We start from the raw sequence: 17117 nt of genomic DNA, 5'->3' as shown, positions 1-17117 counted from the left end.
CTCCTGACATGTGCTTGTAGATTGTGGAAAGGTTTTGATGGGGGTCAGGACCCAAGATATTCAGCACAGAATACCTAGCCTCTGACCTTTGCTTGTTGTCACAGTATATGGTTGGCCCAATTAGGATTCTGGTCAATAGTGACTCCCAGGATGTTGATGATTTGATAATGGCAAGACCATTGAATATGAAAGGGACGTGGTTAGATAGTCTCCTGTTGAAAATAGTCATTGCTTGGTATTTGTGTGGCACAAATGTTACTCATCATGAATCAACCCAAAAGCTATACAGTCAGGAAGGGGTCACCGTGGGAGTCCTCAAGATTGATTCCGGATCCCATGAAGTCTCATGGCTTCAATTCAATCAAGGGCAAGGAAACCTACTGCTGATTACCATGTACCACCCATCCTCAGCTGATGAATCAGTATTCCTCCATGTTGAACACCACTTGGAGAAAGCATGGAGGGTGGCGAGGGCACATAATGTGGGGGACTTCAATGTGCATCACCAAGAGTGGCTCGGTAACATTACAGACTGAGCTGGCCGAGTCCTAAATGACATAGCTGCTATACTGGATCTGTGGCAGGTGATGAGAGAACCAAGAGGGAAAAACATACTTGACCGCATCCTCACCAACCTGCCTGCCGCAGATACATCCCTCCATGACAGTATCAATAGGAATGACCTGTGCAGTCCTTGCGCAGACTAGGTCCCATGTTCGCATGGAGGATACCATCCATCGTGTTGTGTGGCACTACCACCATGCTAAATGGGATAGATTTCGAATAGATCTAGCAACTGGGCAACCATGATGTACTGTGGTCCATCAGCAGCAGCAACACTGTACCAACCCACAATCTGTAACCTCGTGGCCCAGCATATTCCCCACTCTACCATTACCACCAAGTATGGGGATCAACTCTGGTTCAATGAAGAGCGCAGGACATGATGTCAGGAGCAGCACCAGGCTTACCTAAAAAAGTGTCAATTTGGTGAAGCTACAACACAGGACTACTTGCGTGCAAAACAGCACAAGCAGCAAGTGATAGACAAGAGCTAAGCAATTCCACAACCAACGGATCAAATCCAAGCTCTGCAGTACTGTCACATCCAGTCACGAATGGTGGTGGACAATTAAACAACTCACTGGAGAAGGTGGCTCCACAAATATCCTCCTACTCAGTGGTGGGGGAGCCCAGCATATCAGTGCAAAAGAAAAGGTTGAAGCATTTGCAAAAGTCTTCAGCCAGAAGTGCTGGGTGGATCATCAATCTCGGCCTTCTCTAGAGGTACCCAGTATTACAGGTGCCAGACTTCAACTAATTCGATTCACTCCATGTGACATCAAGAAATGGCTGAAGGTACTGGGTACTGCAAACGTTATGGGCCCTGACAATATTCAGGCAATAGTACTGAAGACTTGTGTCCCAGAACTTGCTGCGCACCTAGCCAAGGTGTTCTAGTACAACCACAAACTGGCATCTACTTGACAATGTGGAAAATTGCCCAGGTTTGTCCTGGTACTGCCCCATCAGTCCACTCTCCATCGTCAGTAAAGTGATGATAGGGGTCATCAACACTGCTATCAAATGGCACTTGTTTAGCAGTAACCTGCACACTGACTCTCAGTTTGGGTTCTGCCAGGGTCACTCAACTCCTGATCTTATTACAGCCTTGGTTCAAACAGGAACTAAACAGCTGAACTCCAGGTGAGGCAAGAGTGACTGCCCTTGAAGTCAAGGCAGCACTTGACCAAGTGTCCCATCAGGGAGTCCTATCAAAACTACAGTCAATGGGAATCGGGGGCGGGGGTGGGGGTGGGTGGGGGCACTCTCCGCTGGTTGGAGTTATACCTAGCACAAAGAGATAGATGGTTGTGGTTGTCAGAGGTCAAGCATCTCAGTTCCAGGACATCATTGCAGGGTTTCCTCAGGATAGTGTCCTAGGCTCAACCATCTTCAGCTGCTTCCTGCCATCATAAGGTCAGAAATGATTGCTGATGATTGCGCAGTATTCAGCATCATTTGTGACTCCGCAGATACTGAAGGAGTCCATGTCCAAATGCAACCAGACCTGGACAACATCCAGGCTAGGGCTGATGAGCGACAAGTAACATTTGCACCACACAAGTGCCAGGCAATGCCCATCTCCAACAAGAGAGAATCTAACCATCGCCCCATGATATTCAATGGCATTACCATTGCTGAATCCCCCACTATCAATACCCTGGGGGTTACCATTGACCAGAAACTACTCACATGGCCATTCCAGTTCAGTGTGGCTATGAGAGCATGTCAGAGACTAGGAATCCTGTGGCAAGTAACTCACCTCCTGACTCCCCACTGCCTGTCCACTATCTATAAGGCACAATTCAGGAATGTGATGGAATATTCTCCACTTGCCTGAATGAATGCGGCTCCAACAACTCAATAAGCTCATTACCATCCAGGACAAAGCAGCCCGCTTGATTAGTATATTCAATCCCTCCACCACCAACACACAGTGGTAGCAGTGTGTAACATGCACAGGATGCACTGCAGGAACTCACCAGGCTCCTTGGACAGCACCTTCCAAACCCAAGATCGCTACCATCTAGAAGGACAAGGGCAGCAGACATGGGAACACCACCACTTGAAAGTTCCCCTCCTAATCACTCGCCATCCTCACTTGGAAATATATTGCCATTCCTTCACTGTCGCTGGGTCAGAATCCTGGAACCCCTCCCTAACAGCACTGAGAGTGTACCTACACCACATGGACTGCAGCGGTTCAAGAAGGCAGCTCACAACTGCCTTCTCAAGGGCAATTAGGGACGGGAAATAAAAGTCGGCTTCGCAAGTGAGGCGCACATCCTACGAATGAATTTTTGTTTTTAAAAAGCACAAATTAGAAAGTTGTCCAGGTCTTTCTGCACACAGGCACAGACTGCGTCATTATTTGTGGAGTTGCGAATGAAATTGAACACACTGCAATCATCAACAAACATCCTACTTCTGCCCTTATTTTAGAGGTAAAACCATTGATGAGCCAGCTGAAGATGGTGGAACCTCGAACACTGCCTCGAGGAACTCCTGCAGTAACATTCTGGTGCTGACATAAATGATTGGTCTTCAAAAACCACAATCCCCTTTCTCTGTGTTATGTTACATATGACTCTATCCAGTGAAGAGTTTTTCCAATTCCCATCAGCTTCAATTTAACTAGAGCCCTTTGGTATCATACTTCGTCAATGCTGTTTTGATGTCAAAAGCATTCATCCTCACCTCACTTAAGGCTCTAATGAGGTTTGAAGCTGAGTAGTCCTAATACTGGGTTAATATTATAAGTCAGAGCTTCCCAAACTGTGGATTGTGACCCCCAGTGGGGTCATGAGAAGTTGTTTTGGGCTCGCAAGTTCTGAGGCAGCTCTAATCAAGTGTTAACATCTGCAAGACCCCTTTAAATCCTTACATTTTTTAAATAGTGGGTGTGGTCTAACTGGCTGATCTTTGAAGCCAGATTTCTGCTCTAGAAAAAGCCAGTGAAAAGGTAGTTGCTTTTTATTTAAAGATCCTACAGTTTAAACAAACCCTACTCTCAAAGCTCTTCAATCCCACCCACCCAACCCGCTTGCAGTGCTCTCCACTCCCCTGCTCTCACAACCCTAAGCCCCTCCTGGCTCATACTCTGAGCCTTGAAATTGCTGTTACCCCAAAATGAGGTTATAGTGGGAAGAAGTTTGGGAAACACTGCTGTAAATAGAGCTTGGCACAGGGATCAAAATTATGGTAAGCAATACTTCTTGTTCAAGGTTTTTTATTCCTGCCTTTTTGTGTGTTATGTGCTTTTAGTTACTTATTAAAGAAAATAATGTGCTTTGGATAATGGGCCTCCATTTCCTTTGATGTGGCATATGCAATCTCAATTATCCACATGACAACACCACTTCAAGTATTGAAACAAAAACTCACGTCTACTTTCAAATTTAAGGCTTAAACTTTCTTGCAGGCTCCAAGAAACAGTAGTCTACACAGTGTGATCCAGTTTTTTTCAGCTCAAGCACTGTGATATTGAAATTAAACATTACTGGACTAAGAGAGCTCCTCAAGCAAAAAGGGTTAACTTTTGCAATTAGGGTTTAAATAAAAAACTGATTTGGATAATCTTGAGGCACTGCCATGGGGACTATATACCCTGTATTGCAGCAGATACCAATCTTTTGTTCCTCATCATAAATGGGCAAAGACAGCAGTTCACTGACATAAGTCATCACATCAATATGAAGACTGATCAGGGACTTATGAGACCAGCAAGTTTCTGTGGAGAGAACTCATGTTAACATTTCAGACGTGACCTTTTATAAGAGTTCATTCCACAGGTTGCCACCTGATTTGCTAAGTCTTTCAAGCATTTTCAGTTTTTGTTACCCTGAATTAATCTGCACTATGTTTTTTCTAGTTCTAAACTAAAATTAAATCACAAAAAAAATCTCCACATTGCAAATAAGAGCTGATTTTAATGATCATTAAAGACCCTGTAAACATGTTGGGACATCGAAATAATAACACCTTTATTTCACAATGGGCCAACATACTCACTAATGTTGTTCTGAAATGGCAAAAAATTTAAAGCACATAATCCAAGAATTCAAGCAAATGGTACCCATTTGAAACATCATAATGTGTCTGTCTAGTATTTTTTGCTTTTATTATAGGTCAAAGAACATACTCTGCAGCATAAGCAGTAGAATGGTCTCATGGAGGAGAAAAACCAATACATCACAACAGTGACTTCATCAGTACTTTATTCAACGTAAAGTGCTTTGGGGCATCCTGAAATTGTGAAATGCATTATATAAATGCAAGTTTCTTTTCAGTAATTTGATTTTAGATTTCACTGTATGCGAACTGATTACGCTCTTGAATCATTACTCAAATAAATGTGAAATCTTAAGTTCTGAAAAATGATCTGCTGGAGCACTGCCAGTTACACTGATCTACAGGGAAAATGTAGCTCATTTACTTAATTGAGTAACCACAACAGGTGTCTATTCTCTAACACTAGAAGCCCTCTGTGTTGCTTACCCCTCCTCCATATAATATGTTAACATATAAATTAGATTATGCTGGCAGCTTCAAATATAATTCAGCACCGATGCAAAGAAATTTAACCAAAATTGTTTTCCTCTTTTCACGTATAAGAACATGCATGTTAATCAATGTTCATTAATGCATGTTTTATGGAGCTACAGTATGAGAAAAACTGCAAGAATATAATAAGTTGAACACATGCTTCCGCAGGTTAGCAATTAAGCAGTTCAATCAATAATTAAAGTAAGTTACACAAGCTACATACCAATTATCTCCTGAGCAGATAATGTCCCATGGTTAACCTAGAATTCTAATGGCTAGTAATTATACATTAAAGGGCCACTCATTATATATTTTTGCAGTAATTAGTTTAAAGATAAAACCGATCACAAGGTGGCTGCCACTTTCATTGCATTTGAGGCTCGGTACAGAAACATGACATAACCCTTAGGGTCTTCCACCATCCAGTCGTCCAATGAACCAGCAGTCCAAATAAATAGCAGCTGATGCTAGGCAAAGACATGTCATGCTTCAGTACGCAACCATGTAAATGGAGTAAAAATCAAGTCAGAAATCCTTTTCAAAACAAAAAAAAAATCTTATGAATATGATCAGGACAAAATGGATACTAGTACCAGAAAATTGAAAAGTCCTCCACTTTTCCACTCAGTCAAAATCAGACACTTCCAGATCAGGTACTGTACAATAAAGCCCTGGTCTCTGTCCTAATATTAGAATACACTCTGCACTGCATCAATGTGACATTTCCCTCATCAGCCAAACTGTGGACTGTTTCAAGTAACTAATTCTGTAAGCAGATTGAAAGCAACAGTAAAAAAGTCCACTGCATCCTACTTGACTAGGAGGATTGCTGATTGCAACAGAAAGCTGCCGGACAGTTTATGAACAGCAATAAACACTCCTAAAATTGATACATTGCAATGTAAAGCTGCAATATTCTAATAATTGGATAAAACCTCACAACAACCTGTATTTACGGAGTGCCTTTAATAAAATGTCCTAAGGTGCTCCACAGGAGTGCTATAAAGATAAAATTTCCACATAAGGCTATGACCAAAGCAAATTAACAGGTGACCAAAAACTTGATCAGAGGTAGGCTTTTAACGATGTCTTAAAGGAGTAAAGAGAGGTACAGAGGTTTAGGGAGGAAATTTCAGAGCTTAGGACTTTGGTGGCCATAGCTTCAGCTGCCAATGATAGAACAATGAAAATCTGCGATTATTAAAAAGTCAGAACTGGAGGAGCACATAAACCTCAGACAGTTGTGTAGCGAAAGGTGTTTAGAGGTCGGAAGGGCAGGGCCATGGAGGGATTTAAAATGAATGAGTGTTTTAAAATTAAATTAAAATTTACCTAACCTGGAAGCAATGCAGGTCTGAGAGCACAGGATTTAAGATATGGGCAACAGAGTTTTAAATTATCACACATTTTACTGAGACTAGATAGAGGTGACAAAAGCATAGATGAAGCAGGGGCAGAGTCAGGTGATGTTAAAGGAGGTGGAAATAGGCCTAGGTCTTCCCAGTATTTAAATTGGAGGATACTTCGGCTCATCCATTACTGGATGTCAGATCAGCAGCCTGACAATTTAGAGACAATGGAGGAGTTGAGAGAAGTAGTGGTGCGGCAGAGCTTGGTGTTAAGTGGAAAGAAAAATCATTGGAGCTGATTTTCTGGTTAAAACTAGATAGTTAAGGCCAGCCCCACCCAATGGATGACAGTAAAGAGGCATCAGAGGAATAAGGTGTGGTCAGTCATGTCAAAGACTGTAGACAGGTTGAAAAAAGTGAAGAGGGAAAGTTTACCTTTGTCACAATCACATAAGCTGCTTGGGAGGCGGCAGTGTGTTCAAGGACTTTGGAGAGACAATAAGGTTGGAGATGGAGCAGTGGTGTGCAAGGATGGGGGTATGGGGAGGGCAGTGGGGGTATGGGGAAGGTGGTGGTGGCTTTTTTTGAGGAGGGGGTGATGATGGCAGATCTGAAGGAGAGGGATAGATATGAAGGCAGATAACTGTTAACAGTATTCATTAATATTGGAGCCAGGAAGGGAAGTTAGATCAACAGTTTAGCAGGAACAAGGTCAAGGGAACAAGATGAGCTTAGGGAGGGTACGAGGGGGAAAAAGTTGAGGAACTAGAGAAAGATGCAAATTCAGGGCAGGAGGGAAATTGAGAGGGAGTTTGATCCGGGCTAGCAGAAGGGACGGTAGGGGCAGAGGCAACTGATCCAATGGTCTCAATCTTAGTGTCAAAGAAGTCAAGGAGTTTCTTATACTTGTTGGAGATGAGGATAAGGAAGATAGGGGCAAGTGGTTTAAGACATGGTTTATAGGGGTTCTCAACTGGGGATCAAAAAGGAGGTTGCAAGGGATCTGCCAAAAATAACTAGAGAATGTGTAGAAAATGAAGACCAACATAATAACAAACTAATCACAATCAGAGTCGGGACAATGGCGACAAAGATGCCTTGACGATCATGGGATGGTATCCAATGAGGATGGATCAGAGCCAGATCCTGGGTTTTGAGTGAAGTGTAAAGAGAGAAAAAAGCAAGTTAGCTGGTGCACAAGACAGGAGCAGAGAGATAGAGGGCGTAGGGCAAGGAGATAAGATACTGAGTCCTTGCCCAGTGAACAGTACTGAGAATTGCTGCCAGAGAGAGTGCACGAGACAAAAAAAGAACAAGCAAAGCAGTGATTTAAAGCTTCATCTCTTATTTCCCCAATGACATGATTATGTGCATCAAATCAGATGGCAAACTCCTGTGTCCATGTTTTCTTTGCGCTTCCAATTCCTCCCCAATTCATGTGTGAGGTGAGAGAGGTGCGAGAGATGTGGTGTGTGAGGCGTGCGGGGTGTGTGTGATGTGTGAGTGAGAGAGAAATGTTACTATCTCCTCACCCCCATCAGAATTAATATCTGCTGTACCACTGGAAATTAGACACGGATAGAAAAGCTAAATTCTGCAGATGCTGGAAATCTGAAATGAGTTCTAATGACAGGTCATCAACCTGAAAAATTATTTCTATCTCTCCACAGATGCTGCCTGACCTACTGCGAATTTCCAGCAATTTGTTTTTATTTCAATGAAAATTACAATTGTCCAGTACCATACTTATTTGATACATGCACTTTAAAAAAAAAATGTCTGCTTAAGGAAGGTACAGAGAACTTGCAAATTGGAAGGCTAATTATGTGAGATGTCTCTAGTCAGTCCAAGTGTTCAAAGAAAAAGAGAATTTCAGCCTTAGAAAGGGAAGACTGGACGATCGTAGTGAAGTTGCACATAAAACAAAAACATGAAGTATGTCTAATAGTATAACTAATTTTTATACAGAAAAAGTACTGAGCTAAAGGGGGAACCACAGAATTTTTAAAGCATGGGCAACTCAGGAGCAAAAAGGTTGTAGTAGAGAGAAGAAACAGAGTATTACTTGCTTTTCATGACAATCCTGGAGTATTGAGCATTTTTGGCAGAGCGCAGCAGGGCACGAGATAGTTTTATGTAGTCCAGCCAGCTAAATCTTACAGTAGCAACAATTTCACTGACCATTGTGACATCCTCTAAATATCTGAGTGCAATCTCATTCTATAAAATTTGTAACTGGGTTAAACCGTCCAATATAACTTAATTGAAGACTTTAGAGAAAGAGTCTCATTTTACCTGGGCTGGATTTCATCCCAGGTCTCAAAAATTAAAGGACAGTATTTGAAACTGACCAACTTAAATTGGAAAGACCACCGTGGGCAGAATTCTCTGCCTGTCTGATGGGCCATGCAGGAGTGGGCACGGACCCGATCGTGCCCATGCCGCCATTTTAGGCAGGTGGGCCAATTAAGGCTCGCCCAGCATGAAACGCAGCTCCCGAGGACAGCGGGAGTGGGCGGGCAGCAGCAGGACTGCTATGACAGCCAGGTCCAATGGCGATCTGGTGGCCTGTTTAAAAGTGTTCCTGCAGACTTGCAAGGGCTGTCAAACATGGCCAGCAGAAGGGCTCCCCAGAGCACTGCTGGTGAGCAGGCCAGGCAGGAGGGCACTGTGCCCCTTGTTTTTCAGACAACTGCCTTGCTGCCTTCCTCGAGGAGGTGGCAGCAAGGCAGGAGGTCCTCGTTCCCAGGGACGGGAAGAGGAGGCCCCCACCAACATGACCAAACCTGCCTGGGAGCAGGTGGTGGAGATAGTGAGCCCCTGTGATGTGGTGCAATGCACCTGGATCCAGTGCTGTAAGGGTTTCATTGACCTTTGGCCCTCTGGAAGGATGAGTACCATGTTGGCATTAATCACTTAACCCAGCAGGTAGGCTTTCCCCCATGGCCGGGAAAATTCTACCCCAAGGCCAGTTCTTGACCAGTGCTCTACTTGAGTGCTGTTTCATGAGTGCATAATTGGGGAATAGGTCAAAGACAATGATTAATCTGTAGGCAATTTTATATATCGAACAGTAGCTGACTGGGCCAAAATTATAGGGCAGAAACAAAATCAAGTAGTTCTGTCAAAGCCATAACATGTGCATTAAGTTATAAATAATTTATGAAATCTCCAGAATCCAAAGAATGTAATTGTATCTCAAGATTCCAAGCAATGTGGTTAATATAGTCTTCTGTTTCAAATGTTTTATATTTAGTCTTTTTATCAGTGTCCGACATTATTTATTGAATAGATTCACATTTTTTATCTTGTGCTAATATGTTTCCTTCCTCACATCTGTATGTTTAAGTTTGCTGTCCTGGTTCTTACCATGTGCTGTCAATTAAGGAGGGAGCAAACCTGTAACTAGGTAGCTATGGTGATGCAGCATCAGATGACAGGAACAGAAAACATTTTTGCAGCGTTACTTGTAGAACAATTGTAATAAGTATTCTTAAACTAAAGAAAACTTTTGTTACAGGAGCCTCCAATTGGCTCAACTGAGTTAATCTAATAGCTTAGCTACATTAATTGGATGAGTACCAAATTTAATCCCCAGTCTGCATTGCCACTATACTCCAGAATCAGCTACAGCCCTTTGGATTTAGGGAGAGTGGGTTTTACAGTCAAGTTCATGTTCTACATTATTATCCAGTAACCTGTAAAAGAACATGTTTATGGATGTCAGGTAAGAACGGGAGTAGACTAGTTGTGATGTACTAAAAGTAGCCTTAACTCACTGTCAAGCTTCAAATAAATAAACTTAGAACAGGTGAAGGTTGTTCAACAAGGTGTGTGGGGCAAGGAAATTGGCAAGACATTAAATATTCTAAAAACAGCAGATTTTACTAATTCTAAGTCACAAACACACAATTTAAGAAGCTAGTATAATTTTTTCCTCAAGAATTTTCTCTTCTCCTCTCCCGAAGCCATTGATTATTTCAAGGTACGCTTCCATAAAGCTATTTTGACAACTCATCCAATTAACCTTTGTTTACATATAACCCTCAATGGCGATTATTGAAAGGTTACTCAACCACTGTAGATATCACAGCCAAACCACTCCTCCTCCCAATGCTCAATAACTCTGATTTTGTTCAGCGCGGCAAGTTGTCCCATAATTGAATGCTCCCATCAATTTGTTGCAACAGAACCTTTGAAAAAGGACCAGTTAAATGGGTGATATATACAAACTTACAAGATTTGAAGCTGTGGCCTCAGCATATGACAGGCCCTTGGGAATAATGAGAAAATGTTCCTGTTCTTTGCTTACTCTGACCTAAGAGAATGAAAATGAAAAATGTCACTAGGTTTTATATCCAATAATAAATACCTTAAGATAACAGTGCATAAATAATTCTCAAAGTTTCTGACATTGTACAGAGTAAGACTGTCCAGAATACATGAACATCAGAAAGTTATTAACAGCTAGCCCCATTAGTTATTTGAAGAGTTATGAAGGTTACAACAAGATTCAAATAAAGGGAATCTTTGAGGAAAAACAGATATGAATTTTATGCCCAAGTGCATGCTGGGGAATAGAATACTCATTCTATTCTGCCCAATACTCCCATGACAAGCGGAGTAATTGAAAACTAATTCTTCCTCCACCATACAAGGATGCATCCCAGGAAGGCATTGCATGTTACACCAGTCTAATAGTTTTCCATTCCTTCTCATAATTTTCTCTTTTGCTCAGTGTCATGCATATCGGGAGCAATCTGGTACCTAATCCAGATAGCCATTCTTCAATTGATATCCATTTGCTGGCAGGTCTATTTCATCTCAAATGGCACCATAGCCGGACTAGATACGGTCCTCACCTTGCTTCCAAATGAACAATCTGGAGTGAGGATAACTGACCGCCAATTAGGAACATGAGTTTCTAGCTGATATTTTTCTCCCTATCCCAGGATAGGGAGTCTAATTGTAGGACACCAACTGCTGCCTTGCTGTGATGAGCTAACTCAACATGGACTGTGAATCCAACCTTACAATTTGTATGGCTTGACACCACAGCGCAAATTAGATATAACTTCATATGTTTCCTGGTTGCTGAAGGGTGATAGTATACATGCTACATCGTGATGATTTTTATTAGACATATAGCTTAACTCAGCTGCTTCCAAGTCAGAAAGTAGTGTGTTTAAGCTGCATTCCAAGACTTGAGCACAATGTAGACTAATACTTTTGTGCAGGATGTGACATTAAGCCAGTCTATTCAAATAACCTATCAAGATCCTAAAGCACTATCTGAAGAGAGTTCTCCCTTTATCCTGACTAAAATTCATCCCACAACCAGCACCCACAAAATATTGAGAGAAATTTAAAAATGGTTAGGTGGAGGCAGGCATTTTGTGTAGAACTCCCCAAAAATAAATCAACACGTCATTCATCTCATTGCCATTTGTGGCACCTTTCTCAATGCAAATCACTTACAAACCAACACTGATTGTGTTTGAAAGTAACTAATTGTATAGAAGCAGTTGATATATATGCAAGTTCTTTCCTTTCTTGTTTTGTCCAGGACTTCTACAAATGTCAAGACAAACATCCACCCCATTGTATCATTATTGTAATCAGACACTTGAATGTGTGTGAGAATAAAAGGTGCTATATAAATAAGTTGTTATTATTGTTGAATAGAGCCAACAAAAGAGAGAAAAGGACAGCGTGTGCACATTTTGTTTCAGTTAAGTTTTGTACTTGCAGGTTGACAATTGGTAAATTAGATGTTATCACATATATTCTAACATTTAGTTGTACAACAATTTTTGATTAACAGTGGTGGTGTCGGGCTAAGTCTTCTGTTCTCCAGATCGTCTGAGACCAACATACAACTGAAGATGTGTGTTGGGACCCTGTGGAAGTCTTGATGCGCGGACCTACGTGGAAATTTCCCAGGAAATTTAAACTTCTTGGTCAAATGCCGAGCTCCCTGGGACTCTGCACAAATGTCTCTGATGCTGAGTTAGAGACGGATACATCAGACAGTTCCACAGTACTTACCTGAAATTAGTTACCCAGGAAATGTTAGACAGATTAAAACCTAGAACACCTGGGTAACTCCATAACTGACACCCCCAATCACCCCCTGACCCCATTAACTCCCCGCAACCCGACTACCCCTCGACTATCCCCAACCCCAACCTGACCACGCCCCAAATCACCCTAATACCAGCCCCTCAACCTGACCTAACTAAACCCCCTGCAACCTGGCCCGACTAACCCGCCCCTCTGATCTCAAACTGATCCAGGGAGATGTGGCATAGTGGTAATGTTACTGGATTAGTAATCCAGAGGTCCAGGTTAATGCCCTGGGAAAAAGGGTTCAAATTCCACCGCAACGGCTGGTGGCATTTGAATTTAATTAATTAACCTGGCATATAAAGGTAGTTTCAGTCATGGTGGCCATAACAACTATCACCAATTGATGTGTTCACGAATGCATTTTAGGGAAGGAAATCTGCCGTCGTTATCCCAGACCCACAGCAATGTGGTTGACTCTTAACTGCCCCCTGAAATGGCCTAGGAAGCCAATTAGGGATGGGAAACAACTGCTGGCCTTGCCAGTGATACCCATACTCCATGAAAGAATAAAGATTATTCTCCCGACCAACTGACTACCCACCTGATCTGACATAACCCCCGGCCACCATTCCAATCCTAATACCCCCCCCCAACCTGACTGCTTACTCACCTACCTACTCACCCACCCACACATCCACTCACCCATTCACTAAAGACTGGACTTTTAAACTTACCATAAGGCAGCTAGTGCTGTAAAAAGAGGGCCTGTCCTGTCTTCCCCCAACTCTACTCTGCTCCAGTGGAGTTCCTCAAGTGCTGCATATTTCTTTGACAGTCAGGACTGGAAGATCCCAGAAGAAATGTGCAGCAGTGTTGAGTCGGGGGAATCTTTGAGCGCGGCTGTAGTTCCTCATTATTGCTGCTGCTCAAAGGAATCAGGCCATAGCTTTTATACCGGTATATCTCTTCTGATCTCTTTTACTATAGAATAGTTTCAGGGGTAAAACAGAAAGAGACCTTCTAAAAATCAAGTAAAATAATGCATCAGAGTTAGTAAAGGATAGGCATGTCTGACTAATTTAGTTGAATTTGAGGTCAATAGCATGGTTTCTACATGGGCTTCCAGAATATATCTGATATGGTTCCACAGAGAGATTTTTAGCAAAGGTGAAAGTGCATTGAATTGAAGGGAATCTTGTATCTTGGTTGGGAGGAGGGGCAGAGAGTAGGAATAAAAAGTGGGATGTGACATGTGGCATTGACCAAGGATCTGTATTGGAACTTCAGTTTCTCACCATATATATCAATTACATGAATTAAGAGTTGCATATTCATTTGAAAATAGTTCTGAGTTGGGACGCACAGTAGGATGTGAAGATGAAAACGGGAAATTTCCAAGGGTCACAAAAATTAAGTGAGTAAGAAAAACTGGCAGGTGGATTTTAATGTGGGGAAGTGTGATGTAATCCACTTTTGATCAGAGAAAGACAAGTTCAAATATTTTCTTAATGGTGAAAGACTAGGAACTTATGGAGCAAAGGGATCTGATTATTCATGAACAAAAACAATACAAAATGTAATAAAAAACACTGGAATGTTGACCTCGATCTCAAAAGTGTTGGAATACAGAACAGTAAGTAAGTTATATTTCAGTTGCACAGTTTTCTGGACAGGTCATATCTGAAGTACTGTGTTCAGCTCTGGGCAAGGAAGAATATACTGGAGTTGAAATGGGTAAAGAGTAGAGTTACAGGAGTCAAATGAGGGCTGGAAGAGTTAATATTATGCAGAGTTGCATTAAAGTGGTCTGCACTCCCTTGGGTTTAGGAGGCTAAGAGGGGATCTAAAGCTTTTTTTTAAATGATAAAGAGGTTCAGTAGTGTCGATACAGTGGAACTATTTCCTCTGGTTGGGGAATCCAAAACAAGGGAGCATAATCTTAAAATTATTGCTTGGCATTTACAGGTGAAATGACAAGCACTTTTTTCCACACAAAGCGTAGAGGAATTCTTTAACGCTTTCCCCCTCACAAAAGGCTGTGAATACTGGGACAACTGAAATTTTTAAGATCATGGTCAATGAATTTTGATGGATGTGGAACAAAGGAATAAAGTATAGTTGAAGTACAGGTCATTCATAATATAATATAATGGTGGAACACGTTCAAGAGCTGACTAACCTACCAGTTTTTTAATGCATCTTAGTTATAAGATCCAAAAAGACTTAATACAGGATGTTTCTTTGGTGAGCGAAGACCAGTACAGTAGCAATGAACTTAAACATCAATTCTGATAGTTACATTTTGGCATGTTATTCCTCCTCAATTACCGTGTTAATAGTTTCTCAAGGTGCAAAATAGTTCCTGTGGTTATAAAATCAAGAAAGAAACTAGAAAACACTATTCAGTAAAAAGAAAACAAAGAACTCAACTGTTAAACTATAAATGGATTACAAAGCATTTTCTAAATTTTAAGACACTTATTTAGCAGTACTTCATCTATATTTCATTGTTGTATTCTCCTCAATATTTAAACTGTTCAGGTCAAAAATTAGAAATTGAGATTGAGGGAAAATATCGTAAAAATTAAATATATGCTGTAATGCATACTTACTGTTATGCAGGTATTGGTCAAATGTGCCCATCCAAATAGATCTACCATTCTATAAAGGCTTGCAATTTTACAGCGGGTCAACTTCTCTCCTTTCACGAAAGTAGCAGACTCAACGCCACGTAGATCATTGATGGGTGTGGTTATTCCTAGATCTAAAGAAAATATAAAGCTTGATACATCTGAGTTCTCTAATATATATATTTCTTGAAGTAGTATCTAAAATCTTTCTGGCACTTACTAAGTTGTGCTGTGGGTAAAGCTGCAGTAGAACTTGCCATAACAAAATCTGCAATTTGTCGTAGGGCAAGCAGACCAGCAGGGTTATTACCCTTTTTCATCTGTTCTTGAATAAGGATCTCAAGCTCATCTCTGAAGGCCTATAATAAAATGCACTTGTATTAAAACATAAATATGAAATCATATAAATGTACTTGCCTATGCAATAATTTTACTGCCTAGACTAATATCTCATGTGAAAGTCAGAAATGACAAATTACATGCACCAGATAAAGCTATGAAAGGAACAAATGCACAAAAAAACCCTATTGCTATTCTACACTAATGTTCTTACAACACTCATTTAATTTATGCAAAAATTTCCCTATATCAACTGAAAAAGTGTCAACAATTTTGCACCAAAATAGCTTCTTTTCTTCAATATTTCAGTTAAAATCGATTACAAATAGAATGACATGGCCTAAGTGATTATATCCATGCAGTACTTGTGAAGCAAGCATTAATCACCATTGCATTATTTGGTTAGCCTCACACGTAGAACGAATGAAGACATGAGGTTAAGAGCTCAATAAAAATGGAAAATTTGAAGCGCATCGGGTTCTGCCAGAAAACTGCAACGGATGAATAGCTACATCTCATCTGCCAAAGAGCTACTCAAAGGAAAGTCCCTCCATTTCAAACCTCGTTATGGATCTCTCAGATCTGTAACTGTTGCACCATCACAGAATTAAAAGCATTTTTCTATCAATGTATTAATAAATCTTTATTTGTAGTGCTTAGCTTACACTTCATATTAAAAGCAGTCTTAAGATGAAAGAGAGAGAGAGCATTTAGGACCAATTTTGATTACAGCTACCTGAATTAGATCCTACCATGTATGAGAAAAATTTCAATTCATTTAACAGTTTGAATAACTAATGTTCTGCTGGGATTTCTTTCCCTCCCAATCATCCATAGCTTTATGGGTATCAATGATCCTTTGATAACTTTTCCTATAGCCCAGACAGTGAATATTACCAGGCTACTGTGTGAAAGAGGGAGACAGCTCAACTGGGTCTATCCTTCCCCAATATCTACATGTTGCAGATTGTAGCATAATGTATACAGCATAGGCCCAAGAAGGCACAAAGGAGAACTCCAAATGATTTTCTTGCTAATTTCCCCACTTTCTATTTGCAATACTGCTGAGGCATTACTTGTGCCTGCTTTGAGTTAGATCAATAACTAATTAGTTAGGGAACTGCAAGAAAAGTATCAAGTTGAATCACTAACCCTAAAGTACTTCAAAAACATTTCAGTAATTTCATAGATAAAAACAAAAAACTGCGGATGCTGGAAATCCAAAACAAAAACAGAATTACCTGGAAAAACTCAGCAGGACTGGCAGCATCAGCAGAGAAGAAAAGAGTTGACGTTTCGAGTCCTCATGACCCTTCGACAAATTCACTGGATTCACTCAAGTTCTGTCGAAGGGTCATGAAGACTCAAAATGTCAACTCTTTTCTTCTCCGCTGATGCTGCCAGACCTGCTGAGTTTTTCCAGGTAATTCTGTTTTTGTTTCAGTAATTTCACGTTGCATTGTTGGCAGTCATGCACAAGTGTTACTACAGATCTCAAAAAACTGTTAGGAACAATGTATAATTTTTTAAATTGAATATAACCTGTGGCTGAAAGGTCAATCTTTTGGGTTTGTTTTATATATACACATATTTTTAAATGAGGTTTTATAACCCCTGCAGT

General features: G+C 40.9%; 1 protein-coding gene across 8 annotated transcripts in view; it reads right to left on the bottom strand.

Moving 5' to 3' along the window:
* The window catches only part of add3a (adducin 3 (gamma) a), a 318245-nt gene that overhangs the window by 41754 nt on the left and 259374 nt on the right, over positions 1-17117 (bottom strand). For all 8 annotated transcript variants that reach the window (XM_041210398.1, XM_041210396.1, XM_041210397.1 and 5 more), the window contains 3 exons: positions 15378-15516; positions 15140-15291; positions 10696-10776 (listed from right to left, as the gene is read on the bottom strand). In XM_041210398.1, coding sequence (XP_041066332.1) covers positions 10696-10776; positions 15140-15291; positions 15378-15516 — 372 coding nt within the window. The remainder of the gene's footprint in view (positions 1-10695; positions 10777-15139; positions 15292-15377; positions 15517-17117) is intronic.

The sequence above is a fragment of the Carcharodon carcharias genome, chromosome 17, assembly GCF_017639515.1.
Source record: "Carcharodon carcharias isolate sCarCar2 chromosome 17, sCarCar2.pri, whole genome shotgun sequence".
NCBI classification, from domain to species: Eukaryota; Metazoa; Chordata; class Chondrichthyes; order Lamniformes; family Lamnidae; genus Carcharodon; species Carcharodon carcharias.
Note: the sequence above shows the minus strand (reverse complement) of the source record. Positions and strands in the feature narration are given on the sequence as shown.